Here is a 25,659-nt window from a genome sequence, read left to right on the forward strand (position 1 = left end):
CCAAATTAACCCCTGGGATTGGCAGGATTGTGTTAGGAGGAGGGATTGAGGAGACTGGGCCGATATTCCTCCGAGTTTAGATGAGTAACAGGGTGATCTTAGGGAAGCAATTAAAATTCCTATAGCGCTCGATAGGTTAGATGCAGGAAGGACATTTCCACTGGCCGGGGACAGGGATGGGGTGAGGGTCCAGAAGCAGGGGACACCGTCTCAGAATAATGGTTAGGCCATTCATGACTGGGATGAGGAGGAATTTCTTCACTCAGAGGGTGGTGAATCTTTGAAATTCTCTACCACACAGACCGTGGAGGCTAAGTCATTGCACTATGCACAGCGACACGGTGGCACAGTGGTTAGCACTGCTGCCTCACAGCACCAGGGACCTGGGTTCGATTCATGGCTCGGGTCGCTGTCTGTGCGGAGTTTGCACATTCCCCCGGTGTCTGCGTGGGTTTCCTCCGGATGCTCCAGTTTCCTCCCACAGTCCGAAAGACCGTGCTGGTGAGGTGCATTGGCCATGCCAAATTCTCTCTCAGTGTACCCGAACAGGCGCTGGAGTGTGGCAGCAAGGAGATTTTCACAGTAACTTCATTGCAATGTTAATGTAAGCCTACTTGTGACATTAATACTTAAACTGTTGGGAATCTATGATTCTATGAATGGTGAAGCAGGCTTGAGAGGCTGAATGGCCGACTTCTGTTACTATTTCTTTTGCACTGAAGGATTTAATGTTTGGCGGATATCCACAAGGCAGTGAGGTACTAAGAGCGTTTATGGATTAATAAACTTTCTGTGTGATAGAGTTCGAGTGAAATAGAATAACGTAAAGAGTACATATTCTGTCATTTTATGCTTTGCTTTCTCTCTGTTTTTATTTAAGGAAGCAACAGGTTATTAGAAGAAGACTTGGACCACTTGCTTCACAGCAGGACAGCGGCATGGTGAGTGTGGGGGTTAAGGCACAGGACGGAGATATTGTTATTGGAATTCTCTTTGTTGTGTTTGAAAGGTTGATGGAGAGTTGAAACCGGGGTTGGGTTGTGGAGGGCTAAATGTCAAGCAGAATATGTAGTGTTGCTGCAATGGTGAGGAAGAGGGATTGGCTGCAACAGATACACAGGACAGGGCATCCGGCATGCTTGGTTTCATTGGTCAGAACACTGAATACAGGAGTTGGGACGTCTTGTTGAAGTTGTACAAGACATTGGTAAAGCCACACTTGAATTACCGTGTACAGTTCTGATCACCCTATTATAAAAAGGATATTATTAAACTAGAAAGGTACGAGGATGCTATCGGGACTTGATGGATTGAGTTATAAGGAGATGCCCGATAGACTGGGACTTTTTTCTCTGGAGCGTAGGAGGCTGAGGGATGATCTTATAGAGGACTATAAAATAATGAGGGGCACAGATCAGCTAGATAGTCAATATCTTTTCCCAAAGGTAGGGGAGTCTAAAACTAGAGGGCATAGGTTTAAGGTGAGAGGGGAGAGATACAAAAGGGTCCAGAGGGGCAATTTTTTTCACGCAGAGGGTGGTGAGTGTCTGGAACAAGCTGCCAGAGGTAGTAGTAGAGGCGGGTACAATTTTATCTTTTAAAAAACATTTAGACAGTTACATGGGGGATTGTGGTGTTGGGGAGCGGGGAGTGGGGGAGCGGGGGGGGGGGGAGGGGGGGGCGTGAGGGAGCAGGGGGTGGTGGAGTGTGGTGTTGGGGAGCAGGGGGGTGGGGAGCAGGGGGTGGGGAGAGCGGGGGGTCAGGGAGCGGGTTTGGGGGAGCAGAGGCCGTGGGGGAGCAGGAGGGTGGGGGAGCGGGGGGGGGGGGGGGGGGGGGGGGAACAGGGGGGTGGGGAAACAGGGGGGTGGGGGACCGGGGGGTGGGGGACCGGGGGGTGGGGAAGCGGGGGTGGGGGAGCGGGGTGGGTTGGGGAGCGGGGGGGTGGGGGAGCAGAGGCAGTGGGGGAGCAGGAGGGTGGGGGAGCGGGGGGTGGGGGAACAGGGGGGGTGGGGGACCGGGGGGTGGGGGAGCGGGGTGGGTTGGGGAGCGTGGGTTTGGGGAGCAGTGGGGGTGTGGGAAAGCTGGGAACACTGACTGTAGCAGCCCACCATTGGCCAGGAAGGCTGGTTAACAGAAAGCTGCAGTCGAAGACCGCAGGAAATGGTGAGACTGGTGGGCAGAAAGGGAGAGGAGGACTGGCCATTGGGAAAGGGGCGCAGCACTGAACAGCTGGTGAAAGAGCACTGACTCAGTATTTCTTTCTCCTCACACGCTGCCAAGCCTGCTGGGTGTTTCCAGTCTGTTCTATTGCTTTTGCCATGAACTAAGTGGCACAGTTTGAATATTTTACAGGATTAAAATAATTAAAATAAAAGCACAGTACTGCAGATGCTGGAAATCTGAAATAATAAACAGAAATTGCTGGATAAACGCAGAAGGTCTGGCAGCGTCTGTAGAGAGAGAAACAGAGTTAATATTTTGACTATTCTTCAGCTGTTTTGAAACAAAGAGACATGCTGTCGAAGCTTTTCATTTTGTACTCATCAGGACAGACAAAAGTAAGCATTCGAGCTTGTGTAAGTGAGCCTCATAATGAACCTGACTGATAATCTTAAATTGGTGTTAATGTAATTTCTGGAAGCTACATGTGTTCATATGCAGCAGGGGTCTCTCCTCTGCAGGCAAAAGGAACATGTCCAGGCATTCCTCCTTTTTGAATTAAACCGGGGGGCGGGCGGGGGGGGGGGGGGGTGCAGGGGGAGGGTGGGGGGGTGATAATAGTTCCCTGGTGAATTCTCTGTGGCAACACCTCTGCCACCCAATCAGCTCACTTCTTCCATGCAATGTAAATCGTTGTTCCCTTTGAAATTTGGCATTCTTGCCTGTCCTGATGAGCACGAGATGAAAAGCTTCAACAACATGTCTCTTTTTTTCAGTAATACTCAGGAATTTTTTATTTGTTCATGGGATGTGGGCATCGCTGGCTAGCCCAGCATTTGTTGCCCATCCCTAATTTCCCTCAAGGAGGTGGTGGTGAGCTGCCTTCTTGAACTGCTGCAGTCCCTGTGGTGTAGGTACACCCACAGTGCAGTTAGGGAGGGAGTTCTCTCTTGATGAATGACCCGAGATTTACCTGTACATAGACAATAGTTCCAACAGTCTGTGAGGTGGGATTTCTCTCTCTTCAGAGACAGTTAAGGATCAGATTCAAAGTTCTACAACAGGGATTTAGGTTAGTCTAAACCCAGATACAACCTACTTTTATATCCGGGAGCAGACTGTTTCAGCTGGACAGAATGTAGAAACTCAGAAGACAGTAAGGCTTTTTTTTTCATTCATTTGTGGGACATGAACGTCACTGACGAGCCAGCAGTTATTGTCTGAGGGCAGTTGACGAAGAGTCAACCACATTGCTGTGGCTCTGGAGTCACATGTGAACCAGGACAGCAGATTTCCTTCCCTAAAAGATATTGGTGAATCCGATAAATTTTTCCGATAATCGATAATGGGGTTTCATGGCCATCAATAGAATCTTAATTCCAGATATTTTTAATTGAATTCAAATTCCACCAGCTGCCGTGGCGGGATTCGAACCCTGGGTCCCCAGAACATCAGCTGAGTTTCTGGATTAATAGTCTAGCGAGAATACCACTAGGCCATTGCCGCCTAGTAATTGATATGAATGCTAGAGTGTTTCCAATTAATTTTAGTGCAATATTCGGTGAGTTGCGCAACATCAGTACTGAAACAACGAGCATGATTTAGCTTCACAAATGACTTAAAACATAGATCAAACTTGAATTCACACATAATTAAACATAAGAAATTGAGGATGAAAGCAAAATACTGCGGTCGCTTGAAAGAAACACAGTAAAATGCTGGTAAGACTCAGCGGGTCTGGCAGCGTCTGTGGAGAGAGAATAGAGGGAGTGATTCAAGACTAATATGTCTTCTTCAGAAGAGTTAGAAATTGACAAGTTGTGTGTCTATGTTCTTCCTGTTGTCAATTTAAGAGATAATCACAAAATCCCTACAGTGCAGAAAGAGGCCATTCGGCCCATCGAGTTTGCACAATCCCACCCAGACCCTATCTCCATAACCCCATGTATTTACCCTAGCTAGTCCCCTTGACAGTAAGGGGCAATTTAGCATGGCCAATCTGCCTAACCCCCACACATCTTTGGATAGTAGTCAGAATTTTCCCGCTGCAGTGAACGAAGATCCGGCTGAGCGCCAAATCCTCCGTCCCCGCTTGCAGCAGCGGTGGGGCAGGAATGGCGGGAGAATTCCGGCCAATAAACACATTGTAGATATGAACACCATGTACTAAGAATGATGCCTCAGGGACATTGCCAGGAATAAAGGCTAATCCCTCCCACCACTCTCAAATCTCTGTCACCGTTTGACTTCACAAAAACAATGTGGTTTCAATTGATGACGGAGATGACTGGAAATGTTAATTCAGGAATGATGTAAATTGTCAGCTGTGAAAGGCCTGGGATCCATGAATCAAATGTCCCGTTCATCTTTTCTCATTTTATACCCCCGGAACTCCATTTGGAAAACCTCACTCCACATGTGTTTTGCTTTGCCTCTTTCTCCAGCTGTTTAATTTACATCAAAAGGCATTGGCCCAAGGTTTGTTTTTAGAATAACAGTGAGACGATCAGCACTCAGCGACACCAGTCCCTGTCAGTTAGACACAAATTATGCAGCAACCTCTGGCATGTGGAGAAGTGCTGCTCAACGTGGAAATCCCAAAGTTGCTGCCTGACGTGTCCTATCCTCCCGTGTGAGAACGGCATCTCGCTGTCCGACTCGCCATTCACACGTGCTGACTTCTCTCGGCTTCCTGTACGGGCATCATAGATATCACTACAGAACGTTCGGGCTGTTTCTACTCAATTGTATTTTCCCTCTCTTTAATTCTCTTTCTGTATCTGAATTTGATTCAGTATTCAGGCCCGGCAGTGGCACAGTGGTATTGTCACCGGACGAGTAATCCATAGACCCAGAACAAGATCTGGGGACCCTGGTTCGAATCCCACACGGCAGATAGTGAAATTTGAATTCAATGAAACATCTGGAATTGAGAATCTACTGATGGCCCTGAATCGATTATCGGGAAAAACCCATCTGGTTCCCTTTAGGGAAGGAAATCTGCCACCTTTACCCAGTCTGGTCTACATAAAGAACAAAGAACAGTACAGCACAGGAAACAGGCCCTTCGGCCCTCCAAGCCTGTGCCGCTCCTTGGTCCAACTAGACCAATCGTTTGTATCCCTCCATTCCCAGGCTGCTCATGTGACTATCCAGGTAAGTCTTAAACGATGTCAGCGTGCCTGCCTCCACCACCCTACTTGGCAGCGCATTCCAGGCTCCCACCACCCTCTGTGTAAAAAACGTCCCTCTGATATCTGAGTTATACTTCGCCCCTCTCACCTTGAGCCCGTGACCCCTCGTGATCGTCACCTCCGACCTGGGAAAAAGCTTCCCACTGTTCACCCTATCTATACCCTTCATAATCTTGTACACCTCTATTAGATCTCCCCTCATTCTCCGTCTTTCCAAGGAGAACAACCCCAGTTTACCCAATCTCTCCTCATAGCTAAGACCCTCCATACCAGGCAACATCCTGGTAAACCTTCTCTGCACTCTCTCCAACGCCTCCACGTCCTTCTGGTAGTGCGGCGACCAGAACTGGACGCAGTACTCCAAATGTGGCCTAACCAGCGTTCTATACAGCTGCATCATCAGACTCCAGCTTTTATACTCTATACCCCGTCCTATAAAGGCAAGCATACCATATGCCTTCTTCACCACCTTCTCCACCTGTGTTGCCACCTTCAAGGATTTGTGGAATTGCACACCTAGGTCCCTCTGTGTTTCTATACTCCTGATGACTCTGCCATTTATTGTATAACTCCTCCCTACATTATTTCTTCCAAAATGCATCACTTCGCATTTATCCGGATTAAACTCCATCTGCCACCTCTCCGCCCAATTTTCCAGCCTATCTATATCCTGCTGTATTGCCCGACAATGCTCTTCGCTATCCACAAGTCCAGCCATCTTCGTGTCATCCGCAAACTTGCTGATTACACCAGTTACACCTTCTTCCAAATCATCCATATATATCACAAATAGCAGAGGTCCCAGTACAGAGCCCTGCGGAACACCACTGGTCACAGACCTCCAGCCGGAAAAAGACCCCTCGACCACCACCCTCTGTCTCCTATGGCCAAGCCAGTTCTCCACCCATCTAGCCACTTCTCCTTGTATCCCATGAGCCTTAACCTTCTTAACCAACCTGCCATGTGGGACTTTGTCAAATGCCTTACTGAAATCCATATAGACGACATCCACGGCCCTTCCTTCATCAACCGTTTTTGTCACTTCCTCAAAAAACTCCACCAAATTTGTAAGGCACGACCTCCCTCCTACAAAACCATGCTGTCTGTCACTAATGAGGTTGTTCCGTTCTAAATGCACATACATCCTGTCTCTAAGAATCCTCTCCAACAACTTCCCTACCACATGTGACTCCAGATCCACAGCAATGTGGTTGACTCTCAAGTGCCCTCTGAAATGGAGTGCAGTTTGCGATGGGCAATAAATGTTGGCCCAGCCAGCGATCCCGTAAAGATGAACTTATAAAATTTAATGAACATTTCCTATTTTAGATTCTGTGCCGCTCATTAATAATTCTCAATCTGAATGATTAACCTGATCATTGTTACATGTCCCGTACACATGTCCAGATGCCCCGTGGAGGGTCCTGTGCTTGTTGGATACTGCGAGGCCTGGATAGAGTGGACGTGGAGAGGGTGTTTCCACTAGTAGGAAAAACTAGAACCAGAGGGCACGACCTCAGGCTAAAGGGACGATCCTTTAAAACAGAGATGAGGAGGAATTTCTTCAGCCAGAGAGTGGTGAATCTGTGGAAATCTTTGCCGCAGAAGGCTGTGGAGGCCGGGTCATTGAGTGTCTTTAAGACAGAGATAGATAGGTTCTTGATTAGTAAGAGGGGCAGGGGTTATGGGGAAAAGGCAGGAGAATGGGGATGAGAAAAATATCAGCCATGATTGAATGGCAGAGCAGACTCGATGGGTCGAGTGGCCTAATTCTGCTCCTATGTCTTATGGACTTATGGCACAGACCACATGGTCTGGATGTCCTGTTGACAGCAGGTTGCTCAGCAAGAGTACAGAGTCTGGGAGCTTGAGTCAGCGTGACTGATCAGAGCGTGATCCAGCCCAAAGAACGCCTGATTCCACCAATCAGCACCGGCCTAATCGCGAGAAAAATGCTTTGTTTAGATCTACTGATTCCTTAAAGATTAAAGTATCCAAATAAAAATGAAATATTTAGATCACCTTATCACCTTTCAATCCAGGCTGTCCAACACTTCCCACCAGACCCTGAAAAGCAATTGAGGAAGAAAATCATTCTGTAACACCTGGAATATATGAAAGATATTTCTGAGAACTGAGAAATTAAATCAATGCTTGAGAAAGCGTACCTGAGGTCCTGGAATCCCCGGAGGTCCAGCTAACCCTGTCGGACCAACATCACCCTGCAAATAAATAAAACCTGCGGTTAGTACTCATTAACCAGGCTTTCCCTCCACTGGGCACTCACCTTGTACTTACTGATTCGAATCATTGCTCGATACAGTGCAGGGGGAGGCTATTTGGCCCATCGTGCCTGTGCTAACCCCAAAAGATCGATACAATTAGTCCCAATCCCCGGCTCCTTCCCTGTATCCCTGCAAATCTTTCCCCTTCAACTCTCTCCCCAATTGCCTTTTGAAAGTTATTATTGAATCTGCTTCCACCGCCCTTTCAGGCAGCACATTCCAGATCACAGGAACTCACTGCGTCAAATAAATTCCCCTCATCTCCCCCTCTGGTTCTTTTCCCGATTCTCGTCAATCTGTGTCCCTCTGGTTACCCTCCCTCCTGTCACTGCAAACACTTTCTCCTGATTTACTCCATCAAATCCTCTCCACAGTTTGACACATCCTCCCTCACTCCTAAAGGATCGGCCAGACTCTGACTTCCTCACACCCTGGGGTGGGGGAGAGGGGGGGCACCGGAGGGCAGACTGAGTAGCGCCCTGGCTGCTTTGTGAAGCGTGTAGTGAGTACTCCCCCAAAGGACATTATCACCATTAAATCAACATCTGACGGGCACCTCACGAAGATTAAAAGAATAGATCAGTTTCTGGTTCAATGACAGCAATACACTTATATAATTACACGACACAGCAATGTAGAGCACAGACACAGGCCATTCGGCCCAACTTGTCCATGCTGGTATTTAATGCTCCAAGCAAGGAGGTTCAATGAGCTCCTCCTAATCCCCATCTCCGAGTTCCTTATGTTCCACCAAGGATTAGGAGACCCCCGTCTGAAGATGCAAAGTTCAATATAAGATACTCGGAAAAGTTTTTTTTTACAAATGATGAAGCTACGTACAAATGATGACAAAATTCAATAGTGTTTGCTCCTGGGCAGAAACATCATTTAGTCAAAATCCTCCATGTTGGTGTTTCTGCTCCACATAAATCTTCTCCCTCCCCCTCTTCCTCTCAGCATCTCCTATTCCTGTCTCCCTCATGTGTTTATCCAGCTTCCCTCTGAAATGTCTTGATACAATTCATCTCAAACACTCCCCGTGGGAGCGAGTCCCATATCCTCCCCACTCCCTGTGGGAGTGAATTCCACATTCTCCCCCTCCCTGTGGGAGCGAGTCCCACATCCTCCCCACTCCCTGTGGGAGTGAATTCCACATTCTCCCCACTCCCTGTGGGAGCGAGTCCCACATCCTCCCCACTCCCTGTGGGAGTGAATTCCACATTCTCCCTCTCCCTGTGGGAGCGAGTCCCACATTCTCCCCACTCCCTGTGGGAGTGAGGTCCACATTCCCCTCACTCCTTGTAGGAGCGAGTTCCACATTCTCCCCACTCCCTGTGGGAGTGAGTCCCACATTCTCTCCACCACCCGTGGGAGTGAGTCCCACATTCTCCCCATTCCGTGTGGGAGCGAGTCCCACATTCTTCCCACTCCCTGTGGGAGTGAGTTCTACATTCTCCCCACTCCCTGTGGGAGCGAGTCCCCCATTCTCCCCATTTCCTGTGGGAGCGAGTCCCACATTCTCCCCACTCCCTGTGGGAACGAGTCCCACATTCTCCCCACTCCTTGTGGGAGTGAGTCCCACATTCTCCCCACTCCCTGTGGAACGAGTCCCACATTCTCCCCACTCCCTGTGTGAGTGAGTTCCACATTCTCCCCACTCCCTGTGTGAGTGAGTTCCACATTCTCCCCACTCCATGTGGGAGTGAGTTCCACATTCTCCCCACTCCCCATAGGAGCGAGTCCCACATTCTCCCCACTCCCTGTGGGAGCGAGTTCCACATTCTCCCCACTCCCTGTGGGAGCGAGTTCCACATTCTCCCCGCTCCCTGTGGGAGCGAGTTCCACATTCTCCCCACTCCCTGTGGGAGCGAGTCCCACATTCTCCCCACTCCCTGTGGGAGCGAGTCCCACATTCTCCCCACTCCCTGTGGGAGCGAGTCCCACATTCTCCCCACTCCCTGTGGGAGCGAGTCCCACATTCTCCCCACTCCCCGTGGGAGCGAGTTTCACATTCTCCCCACTCTCTGAGTGCGGATGTTTCTCTTGAATTTCCTTTTAGATGTATGAATGATTATTTTATATTGGTGGCCCTGAGTTATGTCAACTCTATCAGTCTTCGGATCGCTTTTTAAAAATATACATTCAAATAAAATCTATTCACTGGTTTGCTGCTCTCTGACTGTGGGAAGGGGTTTCATTGCTGTTGCCACATTCAGGATGTACAGTTTGTGTGCACATGCTCAGTAATTCCTGCTGTTAATAACCTTCGCTGTTTTCCCAGCATTCACAGCAAGTGTAAAAGCACAGCAGGCCATTCAGCCTATCAGCAACACACTGCAATACCTCCATATCTTATTAATAATTCACGCAAAAAGTAACATTCTAGTCTGTATGTTTTTAAATTAATTTTGGACCATGGCACAGATGGTGGCTCATTTATCTACGCTGGCTATTTTGCAGAACCCAACCAATTAATCCAACTCCCTTGCATTCACTGCTTTGTACATTTTTTCTCTTGGAGTATCCCTCCAATTCCCTTTTGAAAGTTATTATTGAATCTGCTTCCACCGCCCTTTCCGGCAGCACATTCCAGATCACGACAACTCGAACGTTGCGAAACCCTTTGTGAATCAGATCTCCCCGTAACCAACACTGATCCAAGGGAAACAATCCCAGTTTCTCCGGCCCCTCTGCTGAATCCCTGATAAATCATCAATCTCTCTGCAGCCTTTCCAAGAGGCTGATATCTTCCCCAATCTGCGGTGCCTCGCTGAGGTCTAATTAGTCACTGCCGCATGTTTGGCATAACGTGTTGGCTTTTCAAATTCCATGGTGACTATTTAAAAAAGCCCAGGATACCGTAATCCCAATGATGCTGCTTTTTAATTCACTAACCAGAGGAAACAACCCCTCGTTTGCCACGCGCGTAAATCATTTCAAGATTTGGAACTCATTTATTTTATTCCATTGGCTTTCCCAACTGTAGGAAATAAAGAATCCGATTGGTCGCTTCATTCTCTCAACGCTGCGATCGCTGGAATTAAACTACAAGGAATTTAATTAATCTTTCCATGGTTCCAGTTTGTTTCATTCTACAACAGAATTCCGAATTGTAAGTATGGATCCAACAATTAATCATTTAAATCCGGGAGGGGAGGGAATAAAAAGATTTGAAGCTGATTGAAGTAGAATCAGTTTAAAATATGGATCAGCCATAATCTCCCAGAGCGAATGAAAGAAAAGGACTTGCATTTACATAGCGCCCTATATGGAGCACAGGATGTCCCAAAGCACGTTACAGCCAATGAGCTTTCGAAACTGCAAACAGAATGGCAGAGAGATGGCAGAAATTTACACACTCCCAGGAAGGGCACTGTACCAATGCTCAACTCATTTGCTTTTGTGATGCTGACTCATAAGAACATAAGAACTAGGAGCAGGAGTAGGCCATCTGGCCCCTTGAGCCTGCTCCGCCATTCAATAAGATCATGGCTGATCTTTTCGTGGACTCAGCTCCACTTACCTGCCCGCTCACCGTAACCCTTAATCCCTTTATTGTTCAAAAATTTATCTGTCCTTGCCTTAAAAGCATTCAATGAGGTAGCCTCAACTGCTTCACTGGGCAGGGAATTCCACAGATTCACAACCCTTTGTGTGAAGAAATTCCTCCTCAACTCAGTCCTAAATCTGCTTCCTCTTATTTTGAGGCCATGCCCCCTAGTTCTAGTTTCACCCGCCAGTGGAAACAACTTCCCTGCTTCTATCTTATCTATTCCCTTCATAATCTTATATGTTTCTATAAGATCTCCCCCTCATTCTTCTGAATTTCAATGAGTGTAGCCCCAGTCTACTCAGTCTCTCCTCATAAGCCAACCCACTCAGGAACATATATGGGGATGAACTTCTTGCTCTCCTCCAAGTAGTGTCGTGGGATCTTCCTGTGCATCTAAGAGACCAGATAAGGTATTGGTTTAATATCATATCCCAAAGACAGCATCTCTGACAGTGCAGCACTCCCCCAGGTTCCACAGAGAGATAAAGGGCCTGATTTTACCATTGTGTTGCGCCTGTTTTTGGACACGAAAACTTGGCAATGTCGGGCGTGAGGCAACTAGAACGATCCGCGCCCACCTCCGTGCCGGTTCCCCCTTTACCAAGGCCTGAAAAGGCCACGATCGGGACTGCGCCCGAAACAGGCACAACAGCCATTTAAATACATTTGATTGCATTTAAATTGACTTAATGGGCTGCACACCCAACCTTACCGACACTCCCCCCTTTACCACCGCGTTCGCCCATCCAGAATCAGCGCGAAACAGACATGTTCCATAAAAGTCCGATTCGGGCGCTCCAGCTAGTGAGGAGGTAAGTGCCAACTGTCCGACGGCTCTCTTTTTGAGATCGGTGGGCGGTGGGGGGGGGGGGGGGGGGGGGGGGGGGGGGGGGGGGGGGGGGTGGGTAGGAGGGCGGGGGGAGGGGGGGGGTCCGCTGCCACTCTGCCTGAGATCAGTGAGAGGGAAGGGGGTGAGGGGATCACGATCAGTCTGGGTGGCGGAGTGGTTGAGGGGATGAGGGGGTCAGTAATGTTGTGGGGTGGGGAAATGTCTATGGAGGCCAGGGGAGAGATTATCCAGCCTGGGAACAAAGTGGTAGGGGAGCATTATTTTATCACTTTCTCTGCACATGCGCAGTTGGAGGCGCCGATCGGAGCTGCAGGATTTCGGGAGCGTTAAGCCCCGCCCACAGGCTTGTGCAGCGAGATTCGGAATCGCTGATACTTTTTCAGGCAGAATGCGTATGGAGGCGACTCAGAATGGGTCTAAACCGTTGGATCTGAAACATTCCCAGTTTCAAGTCCGCCCAGCACTTAGAATCAAAATGGTAAAATAGGGCCCAAAGACTTGCATTCATATAGCACCTTTCATCACCACGGGATGTCTCAAAGCACCTGACAACCAACGAGCACTTTTGCAGTGTGGACCCTGTTGTAATGCAGGAAAGCTGACCTTCTGATCAATAATCAGAGGAGGGGAGGGTCCACAATGTGTCTGTCAAATGCCACTCGGACCTGGCTGAAATATTTCAATTGTCTGAGTTGGAAAAACAGTCAGTTTCACCCAGGCCAACCTGCTCAGACGCAGAGCGGGGCAGCAACAGGTCAAGGAGATGTGTTTGAATTATTTTTAAATCTGGGACCCCCTGCAGCCCCTTCCCCACAGTGCCCGATAGGCCCACAATGAAATAGGAAGTCTCACGTGTCACCATCACCTCTCCCTTCCCCACCCAGAGATCCCCCAGCAGGACAGCCTGCCAACCCAGCCACACCCACCTGGCCAACTGATCATAGAACACATAGAACATAGAACATTACAGGCCCTTCGGCCCTCGATGTTGCGCCGACCAGTGAAACCAATCTAAAGCCCCTCTAATCTACACTAGATCATGGCTACCAAGCTCTATGCCACTGGGCGCTGCCTATCCGCCTGGCATGGGTGGCATGTAGGGAAGTTTCTGGAGTTCGAATTCCAGTCAGTTCCGTGAATTTGAATATCTACTGGCCGGTGTCCAGTGGAGGTAGCAGTACGATCAGCCAATCTGTGCTGGGGGCCGGGATGGGTGGGGGTGTTGGAGAAAGGGTAACCGACATAAACAAAGATTCTACTGTAAATATGTTGGGTAAATGTTTGTAGGGAGATGCAGGAAAGGGGCATTCAGTATAAGAAGGATTAATGTGAGTCACAGCAATGGTGCAGGACAGACAAGCCTTGTCTTTGCCGTTACAAATCCAAGCGAATTGGAGCTTGGACAATTCTCCCACATCTCGTTCTGGTCACATTTGGAGCGATGGGCTCAGCTGCTTTGAGAGAGTTGTGTTGATTTGGAGTAAAAATTGTAACATTCTGTGTTTCCGACATTCGTACCAGTAATTTATGACCTCACTCGAGCGAGGCTCACAAAATCCCGCCCGAGGCCAAAGGAGAATTCCATTCTGTGAGCCGCACCCGGCCCTACTCCGGCGGTAAAATTCCGGGATTGGTTGTCTCCATCCGGTTTGTTGTTTGCGCCACTTGAACTTTATTTTTCTTCATCGATACCTCATCCTCTGTGTGTGGATATCATTGTCTTGTTCCTTCATTCTGTAACCATGGGTTTTCCTGATTCCCTGGGGTTTGCCATTGTCTCTCTGGGAGTTGGCGATATATCTCCATTCTGTTTGAATGTTCCTCATCCACAAGCTCAACCTGCAGCCTGGTTTCCATGGTCACACTGTGATCTTTCCTGCGTCCATGTACCTCACTGAGGCACGCTCTGGTGAAGCTGATGGCCGCTCCGCCATCACCTCACTGCTGTGCACTCCTGCTCGGAACTGCAGTTTCATTGCCACAATGCTCGCCGGTTGTGTGACTGCAATGGTTGGGGCTCGTTGTCCTGTTGCTGGCCATTCTCATGTGTGTCTATTATGGTGCTAATTATCTGATGGTTTGGCCGGTCTGACCAGGGGGGACATTCCGCTGCCACAAAGGGAGGTGGACAAGGCGGCTCTGCAAAGACAATCCTGAGCTTGCGTCCCAGTCAGGAGTCTCCTCACTGGAGAACCTCCCATCAATGCGTCGTTGATGACAGAGGCTGTTTTGATGTCTTCCACCATTTTGAGGAGGTTAAGGGCCACACAGGATTTCAGCTTAAGAGAGAAAGCATTTTGATTATTTGCTGGTCGTCACACCAGAGTGATTCTAGAATAAGGCTTATAACTCAAAGTCAGATTCCTCCAGGATCCTCATGTGGTCTGTCTGTTACTCGTAGCCCGGGGACTCTCACCTACAATTCCTGATCCAAGAGAATGGCTCCTGAATCTGAAACTGGTGAGGTGACCATTCACCGAGATGTCAGATTCCCAGATGGAGAATCTGGGATCGTCGCTCGGTTAAACTTCTTCCTGGTGTGAAACCTCAATCTCATGGTCCCAGAGGATTGGAGAATAGCCAATGTTGTTCCCTTGTTTAAGAAGGGTAGCAAGAATAATCCAGGTAATTACAGGCCAGTGAGCCTTACATCAGTGGTAGGGAAATTATTGGAGAGGATTCTTCGAGACAGGATTTATTCCCACTTGGAAATAAGTGGACGTATTAGTGAGAGGCAACATGGTTTTGTGAAGGGGAGATCGTGTCTCACGAACTTGATCGCGTTTTCGAGGAAGTGATGAAGATGATTGATGAGGGTAGGGCAGTGGATGTTCTCTACATGGACTTCAGTAAGGCCTTTGACAAGGTCCCTCATGACAGACTGGTGCAGAAGATGAAGTTGCATGGGATCAGAGGTGAGCTGGCAAGGTGGATACAAAACTGGCTTGGTCAAAGAAGACAGAGGGTAACATAAGAACATAAGAAATAGGAGCAGGAGTAGGCCATCTAGCCCCTCGAGCCTGCCCCGCCATTCAATAAGATCATGGCTGATCTGACGTGGATCAGTATCACTTACCCGCCTGATCCCCATAACCCTTAATTCCCTTACCGATCAGGAATCCATCCATCCGCGCTTTAAACATATTCAGCGAGGTAGCCTCCACCACCTCAGTGGGCAGAGAATTCCAGAGATTCACCACCCTCTGGGAGAAGAAGTTCCTCCTCAACTCTGTCTTAAACCGACCCCCCTTTATTTTGAGGCTGTGTCCTCTAGTTTTAACTTCCTTACTAAGTGGAAAGAATCTCTCCGCCTCCACCCTATCCAGCCCCCGCATTATCTTATAAGTCTCCATAAGATCCCCCCTCATCCTTATAAACTCCAACGAGTACAAACCCAATCTCCTCAGCCTCTCCTCATAATCCAAACCCCTCATCTCCGGTATCAACCTGGTGAACCTTCTCTGCACTCCCTCCAATGCCAATATATCCTTCCTCATATAAGGGGACCAATACTGCACACAGTATTCCAGCTGCGGCCTCACCAATGCCCTGTACAGGTGCATCAAGACATCCCTGCTTTTATATTCTATCCCCCTCGCAATATAGGCCAACATCCCATTTGCCTTCTTGATCACCTGTTGTACCTGCAGACTGGGCTTTTGCGTCTCATGCACAAGGACCCCCAGGTCCCTTTGCACGGTAGCATGTTTTAATTTGTTTCCATTGAGATAGTAATCCCATTTGTTATTATTTCCTCCAAAGTGTATAACCTCGCATTTATCAACGTTATACTCCATTTGCCATATCCTCGCCCACTCACTCAGCCTGTCCAAATCTCTCTGCAGATCTTCTCCGTCCTCCACACGATTCACTTTTCCACTTATCTTTGTGTCGTCTGCAAACTTCATTACCCTACACTCCGTCCCCTCTTCCAGATCATCTATATAAATGGTAAATAGTTGCGGCCCGAGTACCGATCCCTGCGGCACGCCACTAGTTACCTTCCTCCAACCGGAAAAACACCCATTTATTCCAACTCTTTGCTTCCTGTCGGATAGCCAGTCCCCAATCCACTTTAACACACTACCCCCAACTCCGTGTGCCCTAATCTTCTTCAGCAGCCTTTTATGGGGCACCTTATCAAACACCTTTTGGAAATCCAAAAACACCGCATCCACCGGTTCTCCTCCATCAACCACCCTAGTCACATCTTCATAAAAATCCAACATGTTCGTCAAGCACGACTTTCCCCTCATGAATCCATGCTGCGTCTGATTGATCGAACCATTTCTATCCAGATGCCCTGCTATCTCCTCTTTAATAATGGATTCCAGCATTTTCCCTACTACAGACGTTAAGCTGACCGGCCTATAGTTACCCGCCTTTTGTCTCCTTCCTTTTTTAAACAGCGGCGTAACATTAGCCGTTTTCCAATCAACCGGCACTACCCCAGAATGCAACGAGTTTTGATAAATAATCACTAACGCATCCACTATTACCTCTGACATTTCTTTCAATACCCTGGGATGCATTCCATCCGGACCCGGGGACTTGTCCACCTTCAGTCCCATTAGTCTACCCAGCACTGCCTCTCTGGTAACATTAATTGTATTAAGTATTTCTCCTGCTGCCAACCCTCTATCGTTAATATTTGGCAAACTATTTGTGTCCTCCACCGTGAAGACCGACACAAAAAACTTATTTAAAGACTCAGCCATATCCTCATTTCCCACTATTAACTCCCCCCTCTCGTCCTCCAAGGGTCCAACATTCACTCTATTCCTTTTTATATATTTATAAAAACTTTTACTATCATTTTTTATATTAATTGCTAGCCTAGCTTCATAGTCTATCCTTCCTTTCTTTATCGCTTTCTTAGTCAATGGAAAGGGTGGCAGTGGAAGGGTGTGTTTCTGAATGGAGGGCTGTGACAAATGGTGTTCCTCAGGGATCAGTGCTGGGACCTTTGCTGATTGTAATATATATAAATGATTTGGAGGAAAATGTAACTGGTTTGATTAGTAAGTTTGCGGATGACACAAAAGTTGGTGGATTTGCGGATAGCAATGAGGACTATCAGAGGATACAGCAGGATGTAGATCAGTTGGAGACTTGGGCGGAGAGATGACAGATGGAGTTTAATCCGGACAAATGTGAGGTAATGCATTTTGGAAGGTCTAATACAGACAGGAAATATACAGTGAATGGCAGAACCCAGAAGAGTATTGATAGGCAAAGGGATCTGGGTGTACAGGTACACAGGTCACTGAAAGTGGCAATGTAGGTGGAGAAGGTAGTCAAGAAGGCATACGGCATGCTTGCCTTCATCGGCCGGGGTATTGAGTTTAAAAATTGGCAAGTCATGTTGCTGCTTTATAGAACCTTAATTAGGTCACACTTGGAATATAGTGTTCAATTCTGGTCGCCACACTACCAGAAAGATGTGGAGCTTTGGAGAGGGTACAGAAAAGACTTACCAGGATGTTGCCTGATATGGAAAGCATTAAGGAGAGGTTGGAGAAACTTGGTTTGTTCTCACTGGAGCGACGGAGGTTGAGGGGAGACATAGAAACATAGAAAAACTACAGCACAAACAGACCCTTCGGCCCACAAGTTGTGCCGAACACATCCCTACCTTCTAGACCTACCTATAACCCTCCATCCTATTACGCTCTATGTACTCATCCAGGAGTCTCTTAAAAGGCCCTATTGAGTTCGCCCTATTGAGACCTGATAGAAGTCTACAAGATTATGAGAGGCATGGACAGAGTGGATAGTTAGAAGCTTTTTCCCAGGGTGGAAGAGTCAATTACTGGGGGGCATAGGTTTAATGTGCAAGGAGCAAGGTTTAAAAGAGATGTACGAGGCAGATTCTTTATACAGAGAGTGGTGGGTGCCTGGAACTCGTTGCCAGGGGAGATAGTGGAAGCGGATATGGTAGTGACTTTTAAGGGGCGTTTTGACAAGTACATGAATGAGATGGGAATAGAGGGATATGGTCCCCGGAAGGGTAGGGGGTTTTAGTTAAGTCGGGCAGCATGGTCGGTGCAGGCTTGGAGGGCCGAAGGCCTTGTCCCCGTGCTGTAATTTTCTTTGTTCTTTGATCTCTTCCAAAAGCGTTGGAATTACGCTTTGGAGCCTGCAGGCCTTCAGCTGTCAAAATGGCGGCACCCGGGGGGGGGGGAGAACGACGTCCTGAGACTCTGCACGCTTTTTAGAAAAGCATTTACAGGATGTGGGCGTCGCTGACTCGGTCGGCATTTACTGTCCATCCCTAGTTGTTCTGGGGAAAGTGGTGGTGAGCTGCCATCTTGAACCACTGCAGACCCTGAGGTGTAGGTACACCCACAGTGCTGTTAGGGAGGGGGTTCCAGGATTTTGACCCAGTGACAGTGAAGGAATAGCGATATATTTTCAGGTCAGAAGGTGAGTGACTCAGCCCTGGATTCCAAACCTCCAACCCACTCTGGTAGCCACTGTATATTCATCCAGGCTCTCTGCAGTACTTAGTTCTTTGTGTCTATTGTACACTTTCTTTTTCTGTTTGATCTTCCCCTGTATTCCACTGGCAAACCGGGGGGGGGAGTCGAGAGCTACTCTTATTTTTGGAAGGAACATGTCTACATTGTACATTTAAGATCTCGCTTTTTAGTGCTTCCCATTGGTTTGAAACCGAGTTACCACCGAGCAGTGCTGTCCAGTCCACCTCAGCCGAAACCCTTCTCATTCCTGCAAAATTTGCCTTCCCCCAGTTCAAAACGTTTACTCCTGCTATATCTCCCTGTCCTTTTCTATGGTGATGCTAGAGCTAACTGAAATCCGACCTGTCCCCGATATGGTCGCCAACTATCACTTCACCCACTTGCCCTTCTTCGTCCTCCAAGACTAGGCCTGGAATTGCATCTCCTCTTGTTTACATATTTGTTCTTCCATTTTCCTTTCACTATTTGCAAATTTCCCAATCATGTCACCCACATTTAACATATGTCTTAACATACGTAACAAACATCAAGGTCCACTTGTGGATCCTCACTGGAAACTGTTTTCCATTTGCAAAAATATCCAGTGACCTTTACCCTTTGTTTCCCGTCACTGATCCAATTTTGGATCAAGCCTGCCACTTTCCCCCTGTTTCCCATGAGATCCCTTGAGCTTGCTCCGATATTCAACAAGATTATGGCTGATCTGATTGTAACCTCAACCCCACTGACCCCCAATAACCTTTCACCCCCTTGCTTATCAAGAATCTATCCATCTCTGCCTTAAAAATATTCAAAGAGCCTGACCGGAATCTTGCCGGGGAATCAGAACGGGCGAGGGGCGGACAATGGGAAGGTCCGTTGACCTTGGGCAGGATTTTACGGTTTCGGGGCGAGCAAGGTAGTAAGATCCCACCCTGTGTTTCCACTGCCTTTTGAGGAAGAGAGTTCCAAATAAATTCTCCTCATCTCTGTCTTCGATGAGCGACTCTTTACTTTTAAACAGTGACCTCAAGTTCGAGATTCTCCCACAAGAGGAAACATCCTCTCCACATCCACCCTGTCCACACCCCTCAATCAAATCCAGTCAGAAATCATTCGGATGTTCAGTCAATGACTGGACAATTCCCTGAAGAAATTTTCCTGATTTCGCATTGAGGGGGATTCCCAGATCTGCTGCTTTTAAAAAAAGGTTCCAAGAAACTTATGATTAAATGAAATGAAATATTTTAAGGTTAAGATTTCACGTTGTCATGGGCGATAGGTTTTTTTTTAGGATCAGAGGAATGGAATTAGAGTGTAAACTCAAATCTGAAAGATGTCAGCCAGAATTCTCCGGCCCTTCACGCCCCACTGCCGCTGCCAGTGAGAATTTGGCACTCAGTCAAATCTCCATCCACTGCAGCGGGGCTGGAGAATCCCAGCCGTGGGCGAGATTGGAAAATCCAGCCCACAGACTCAATTTCGATGATCGACTGTTTACCAAAGTGTTTTTTAAAATTTGATATGATTTGATTTATTATTGTCACATGAATCAGTATACAGTGAAAAGGATTGTTTCTTGCGCTATACAGATAGAGCATACCGTTCATAGAGAAGGAAAGGAGAGAGTGCAGAATGTACTGTTACAGTCATAGCTAGGGTGTAGAGAAAGATCAACTTAATGCAAGTTAGGCTCATTTTTCCCTGTTTTGACTGTAAACTTTTCATTTGCATAAGCCCCCCTCGGAGCAGAGAGGGTGAAAAGGAAATGTTCAAAATCATCGTGTTCTGAAGCGTGGATCTGCTTCCAGCAACAGGGGCATCAATAAGCAGAGGATGCAGAAGTCATTGGCAGAAGAACCAGAGGGGGAGCTGAGGGATTTATTTCCCACAGTGAGTTGTGATCTGGAAGGCATTGCCCGAAAGGCTGATGGAAGCAGATTTAACAGGAACTTTCAAAAAGGCAACTAGGAAAATTTCCAGGAAAATGGGGCAAGAGCAGGGGGTGTGGGACTAATAGGACAGCTCTTTCAAAGAGCCAGCACAGGCCAAATGGGCTGAATGGCCTCCTTTGCTGCTGTAAGATCAGATAATACAAAATAATGTCCCACACTTTTATTTATGTCTTGCATTCTACAAATGCGTAAAGGGCAAAAGAGTAACTACGGAGAGAGTACGGCCTCTAAAGGATCAACAAAGTCATCTATGTGCGGATCCACAAGAGATGGGTGAGATCTTAAATTAATATTCCTCATCAGTATTTACTGTTGAGAAGATGGTGCTGGAAGTCTTAAAGCGCATCAAGGTAGACCTGATGAGGTGTATCCCAGGACATTGTGGGACAATTGCGGGCCCCCTAGCCGAGATATTTGAATCATCGACAGCCACAGGTGAGGTGCTCGAAGATTGGAGAGTGGCAAATGTTATGCCTTTGTTTAAAAAGGGCTGCAGCGAAAAGCCTGGGAACTACAGGCCAGTGAGCCTCACATCTGTGGAGGGTAAGTTGTTGGAAGGTATTTTGAGAGACAGGATCTACAGGCATTTAGAGACGCAAGGACTGATTAGGGACAGTCAGCATGGCTTTGTGAATGAAAAATCATGTCTCACAAATTTGATTGAGTTTTTTGAAGGGGTAACCAAGGAGGTAGATGAGGGCAGTGCAGTTGATGTTGTCTACATGGACTTCAGCAAGGCATTTGACAAGGTACCACATGGTAGGTTGTTGCATAAAGTTAAATCTCACGGGATCCAGGGTGAGGTATCTAAATGGATACAAAATTGGCTTCTTGACAGAAGTCAGAGGGTGGTTGTAGAGAGTTGTTTTTCAAACTGGAGGCCTGTGACCAGCGGTGTGCCTCAGGTATCAGTGCTGGGTCCACTGTTATTTGTCATTTATATTAATGATTTGGATGAGAATATAGGAGGCATGGTTAGTAAGTCTGCAAATGACACCAAGATTGGTGGCATCGTGGACAGTGAGGAAGGTTATCTCCAATTGCAACAGGATCTTGATCAATTGGGCCAGTGGGCTGACGAATGGCAGATGGAGTTTAATTTAGACAAATGCGAGGTGATGCATTTTGGTAGATTGAACCAGGGCAGGACTTATTCAGTTAATGGTAGGGCGTTGGGGAGAGTTACAGAACAAAGAGATCTAGGGGTACATGTTCATAGCTCCTTGAAAGTGGAGTCACAGGTGGACAGAGTGGTGAAGAAGGCATTCAGCATGCTTGGTTTCATCGGTCAGAACATTGAATACAGGAGTTGGGACGTCTTGTTGAAGTTGTACAAGACATTGGTAAGGCCACACTTGGAATTCTGTGTACAGTTCGGGTCACCCTATTATAGAAAGGATATTATTAAACTAGAAAGAGTGCAGAAAAGATTTATCAGGATGCTATAGGGACTTGATGGATTGAGTTATAAGGAGAGGCTTGATAGACTGGGACTTTTTTCTCTGGAGTGTATGAGGCTGAGGGATGATCTTTGGAGGTCTATAAAATAATGAGGGGAATAGATCAGCTCGATAGTCAATATCTTTTACCAAAAGTAGGGGAGTCTAAAACTAGAGGGCATAGGTTTAAGGTGAGAGGGGAGAGATACAAAAGGGTCCTGAGGGGCAATTTTTTCACACAGAGGGTGGTGAGTGCCTGGAACAAGCTGCCAGAGGTAGTAGTAGAGGTGGGTATAATTTTGTCTTTTAAAAAGCGTTTAGACAGTTACCTGGGTACAATGGGTATAGAGGGATATGGGCCAAATGCGGGCAATTGGGATTAGCTTAATGGTAAAAACTGGGCGGCATGGAATGGTTGGGCCAAAGGGCCTGTTTCCATGCTGTAAACCTCTGTGACTCTATGACTCGATTAACTGCAGTAACTTACGAGCCATGTTATCTGGCAAGATTCCCGTTTGAAACACAGAGATTAACTTGTCCTCGGAACAGCTGTTGGATCCTCAGATCAGGAAAACACCCATGGATTGACTAGGAGCCAAGGACAGACAAGAAACTCCTGACAAATGGATTTGAAAATGCTCATAAACTTTAAAGTGATAATTGGATTCTGCAGTTGTTCCCAAAAAACAGGATATTTTTTGATAGCTGTGGCCAAAAGTGCAGACTGTGGAGAGAAGATGATGACAGGAAGAAAGCTTGAAACGATAATGCTGACAATACGCGTACATGTAAGATAAATAACATTCTGCCATTCAGTTAGATCATTGCGGATCTGTATTTTAACTCCATCTACCCTCCTCGGTCTCCTAATCCCTTCACCCAAATAAAAATCCACCAACCTCATCTTTGAAACCTCTAGCATCAATAGCATTTTTGGAGGGATGGGTTTGGGGAGAGAATTCCGAATTCCCACTCCCGTTTTGTGTGAGGAAGTGCTTCCTGGCCTCACCCCTGCTCAACCTGCCTCTGATTCTCAACTCTTGTTCTGGACACCCTGCCGACCAGAGGAAATAGTTTCTCTCTCTAAACCCAATCTCAGAAAGCTTTATCATGGAATAGAATCCCTACAGTGCAGAAGGAGGCCATTCAACCCATCGAGTCTGCACTGACAACAATCCCACCCAGGCCCTGTCCCTATAACGCCATAGATTTACCCCGCTAATCCCTCTAACCGACGCATCTCAGGACACTAAGGGGCAATTTATCATGGCCAATGCACCTAACCCGCACATTTTTAGATTGTAGGAGGAAACCGGAGGACCTGGAGGAAACCCACGCAGACACAAGGAGAATGTGCAAACTCCACACAGACAGTGCAAACTCCACACAGACAGTGACCCAAGCCGGGAATCGAACCCAGGTCCCTGGAGCTGTGATGCATCAGTGCTAACCTCTGTGCCACCATGCCGCCCCAATTCTTCCAGTGAGATCACCTCATGTCAAACTTATTCAGGGTTAAGATGATGCAAATACCTCGGGACAAACTGGAAACACTGTTTACCCAATCAACTCACCCGGAGACCAGGAAACCCAGGCTGACCAACTCCCCCAACCGGCCCCTAAAAAGAAAAAGAATTTGACATTAACTGCCGCGTTTTGTTAGATTGACAATCTGGTCTACTTACTGGGCAATAATGCTCAGTTAATATTAGTAAGAAGTCTCACAACATCAGGTTAAAGTCCAACAGGTTTATTTGGTAGCAAATACCATAAGCTTTCGGAGCACTGCTCCTTCGTCAGGTGGAGTGGAAATGTGCTCTCAAACAGTGCAAACAGACAAAATCAAGTTACAGAATACTGATTAGAATGCGAATCCTACAACCAGCCAGGTCTTAAATGTACAGACAATGTGAGTGGAGGGAACATTAAACACAGGTTAAAGAGATGTGTATTGTCTCCAGACAGGACAGCCAGTGAGATTCTGCAAGCCCAGGAGGCAAGCTGTGGGGGTTACTGATAATGTGACATAAATCCAACATCCCGGTTTAGGCCGTCCTCATGTGTGCGGAACTTGGCTATCAGTTTCTGCTCAGCGACTCTGTGCTGTCGTGTGTCGTGAAGGCCGCCTTGGAGAATGCTTACCTGAAGATCCAAGGCTGAATGCCCGTGACTGCTGAAGTGCTCCCCCAAGGGAAGAGAACAGTCTTGCCTGGTGATTGTCGAGCGGTGTTCATTCATCCGTTGTTGTAGCGTCTGCATGGTTTCCCCAATGTACCCCAATGTACAGTTAATATTAGCCAATGACTCCCCTCTGAGGGATTCAGATGTCCAGTTGCTGAGAATGTTCAAAATTGACACTGATCGATTGAATTGGGTTTAAAGTGAGCTGGAAGATCAGCCATGATTGTACTAAATGTGAGCAGGCTTGAAGGGCCGAATGGCCTTCTCCCATTCCCATTTCTGATGTTCTTTGGCTAAAATCTACCACTGCAGCGACTCGAGGGTCACTTTTACCTTGTGAGGTATGGAGGGGACGCTCCTGTGGGTTTCATAGCACATAACCAGACTGAAAACCTGTCATTCTTTGGAAATAGATACAAATTCTGAGTGGATTTGCCAAGGGAATTTCTTTGGACCTTTTGCACGTGTGGGTGAAGTTTGAAGCCTCACCTCACGTCATGTTGATGGCACATTTGCACAATTCCACCTGCCCAAGTAGTGCCACAAGTTACACTCTGTGAACAGTCTGCATCAACTACACACTCAATATTTCCAATGGGGTGAATTCTGTCGTGGGCCTACAGAACCTTGCTGAGTGCGCAGGGCCTACAGAACCTTGCTGAGTGCGCAGGGCCTACAGAACCTTGCTGAGTGCGCAGGGCCTACAGAACCTTGCTGAGTGCGCAGGGCCTACAGAACCTTGCTGAGTGCGCAGGGCCTACAGAACCTTGCTGAGTGCGCAGGGCCTACAGAACCTTGCTGAGTGCGCAGGGCCTACAGAACCTTGCTGAGTGCGCAGGGCCTACAGAACCTTGCTGAGTGCGCAGGGCCTACAGAACCTTGCTGAGTGCGCAACCAGCTCACACAACTATTTCACTGCACCGGCAGGCTAGACGAATGAAAAAGCTTCTGTGCTGTAGTGTTTGGGAACAGGTTGTGATTGGGAGAGCACTATCTACAAAAATGGAAGCCATGATGTGGAGATGCTGGCGTTGGACTGGGGTGGGGCACAGTAAGAAGTCTCACAACACCAGGTTAAAGTCCAACAGGTTTATTTGGTAGCACGAGCTTTCGGCGCGCTGGGATATTTTATGTCAGAGCTCCAACTCTGATCCACGCTCCGTGATAAACACAGCTCCGAGAGAGCAGAGCCAGCCTGGAATTGCAAATCCGATTGTATAATATCCCATCTCACAGTGTCACAATCGGGACAGTGGGTCAGAGATTCTGAGGAAGGGTAATCCTAGTCAGATTCCGCTCTGCACCTTTTCACGCAGCTCAGTCTGGAACTGGACATTCCTCGCCTGACCCTCCCACTTGGACCTGGTGAGAACAGAGCGGGGCAGAGTGCTTGATTTTAAATCCTGGAACCCCCTCCCTAATAGCACCGAGGATGTACCTACACCTCAGGGACTGCAGGGAGGGGGGAAAATGTGGGACTGGCTCCCACAGGGAGTGGGGAAAATGTGGGACTCGCTCCCACAGGGAGTGGGGAGAATGTGGAACTCGCTCCCACAGGGAGTGGGGAGAATGTGGGACTCA

The 25,659-nt window shown here is 47.7% G+C and overlaps 1 protein-coding gene across 1 annotated transcript in view; it reads right to left on the reverse strand.

The window, feature by feature from the left end:
* col24a1 (collagen type XXIV alpha 1) overlaps window positions 1-25,659 on the reverse strand; it is a 445,996-nt gene that overhangs the window by 192,387 nt on the left and 227,950 nt on the right. Inside the window, exons 13-15 of the mRNA XM_078219024.1 lie at window positions 23,472-23,516; window positions 7,523-7,576; window positions 7,377-7,421 (exon numbers count right to left, since the gene is read on the reverse strand). Coding sequence (XP_078075150.1) covers window positions 7,377-7,421; window positions 7,523-7,576; window positions 23,472-23,516 — 144 coding nt within the window. The remainder of the gene's footprint in view (window positions 1-7,376; window positions 7,422-7,522; window positions 7,577-23,471; window positions 23,517-25,659) is intronic.

Source organism: Mustelus asterias, chromosome 8 (genome assembly GCF_964213995.1).
Source record: "Mustelus asterias chromosome 8, sMusAst1.hap1.1, whole genome shotgun sequence".
Lineage (NCBI taxonomy): Eukaryota > Metazoa > Chordata > Chondrichthyes > Carcharhiniformes > Triakidae > Mustelus > Mustelus asterias.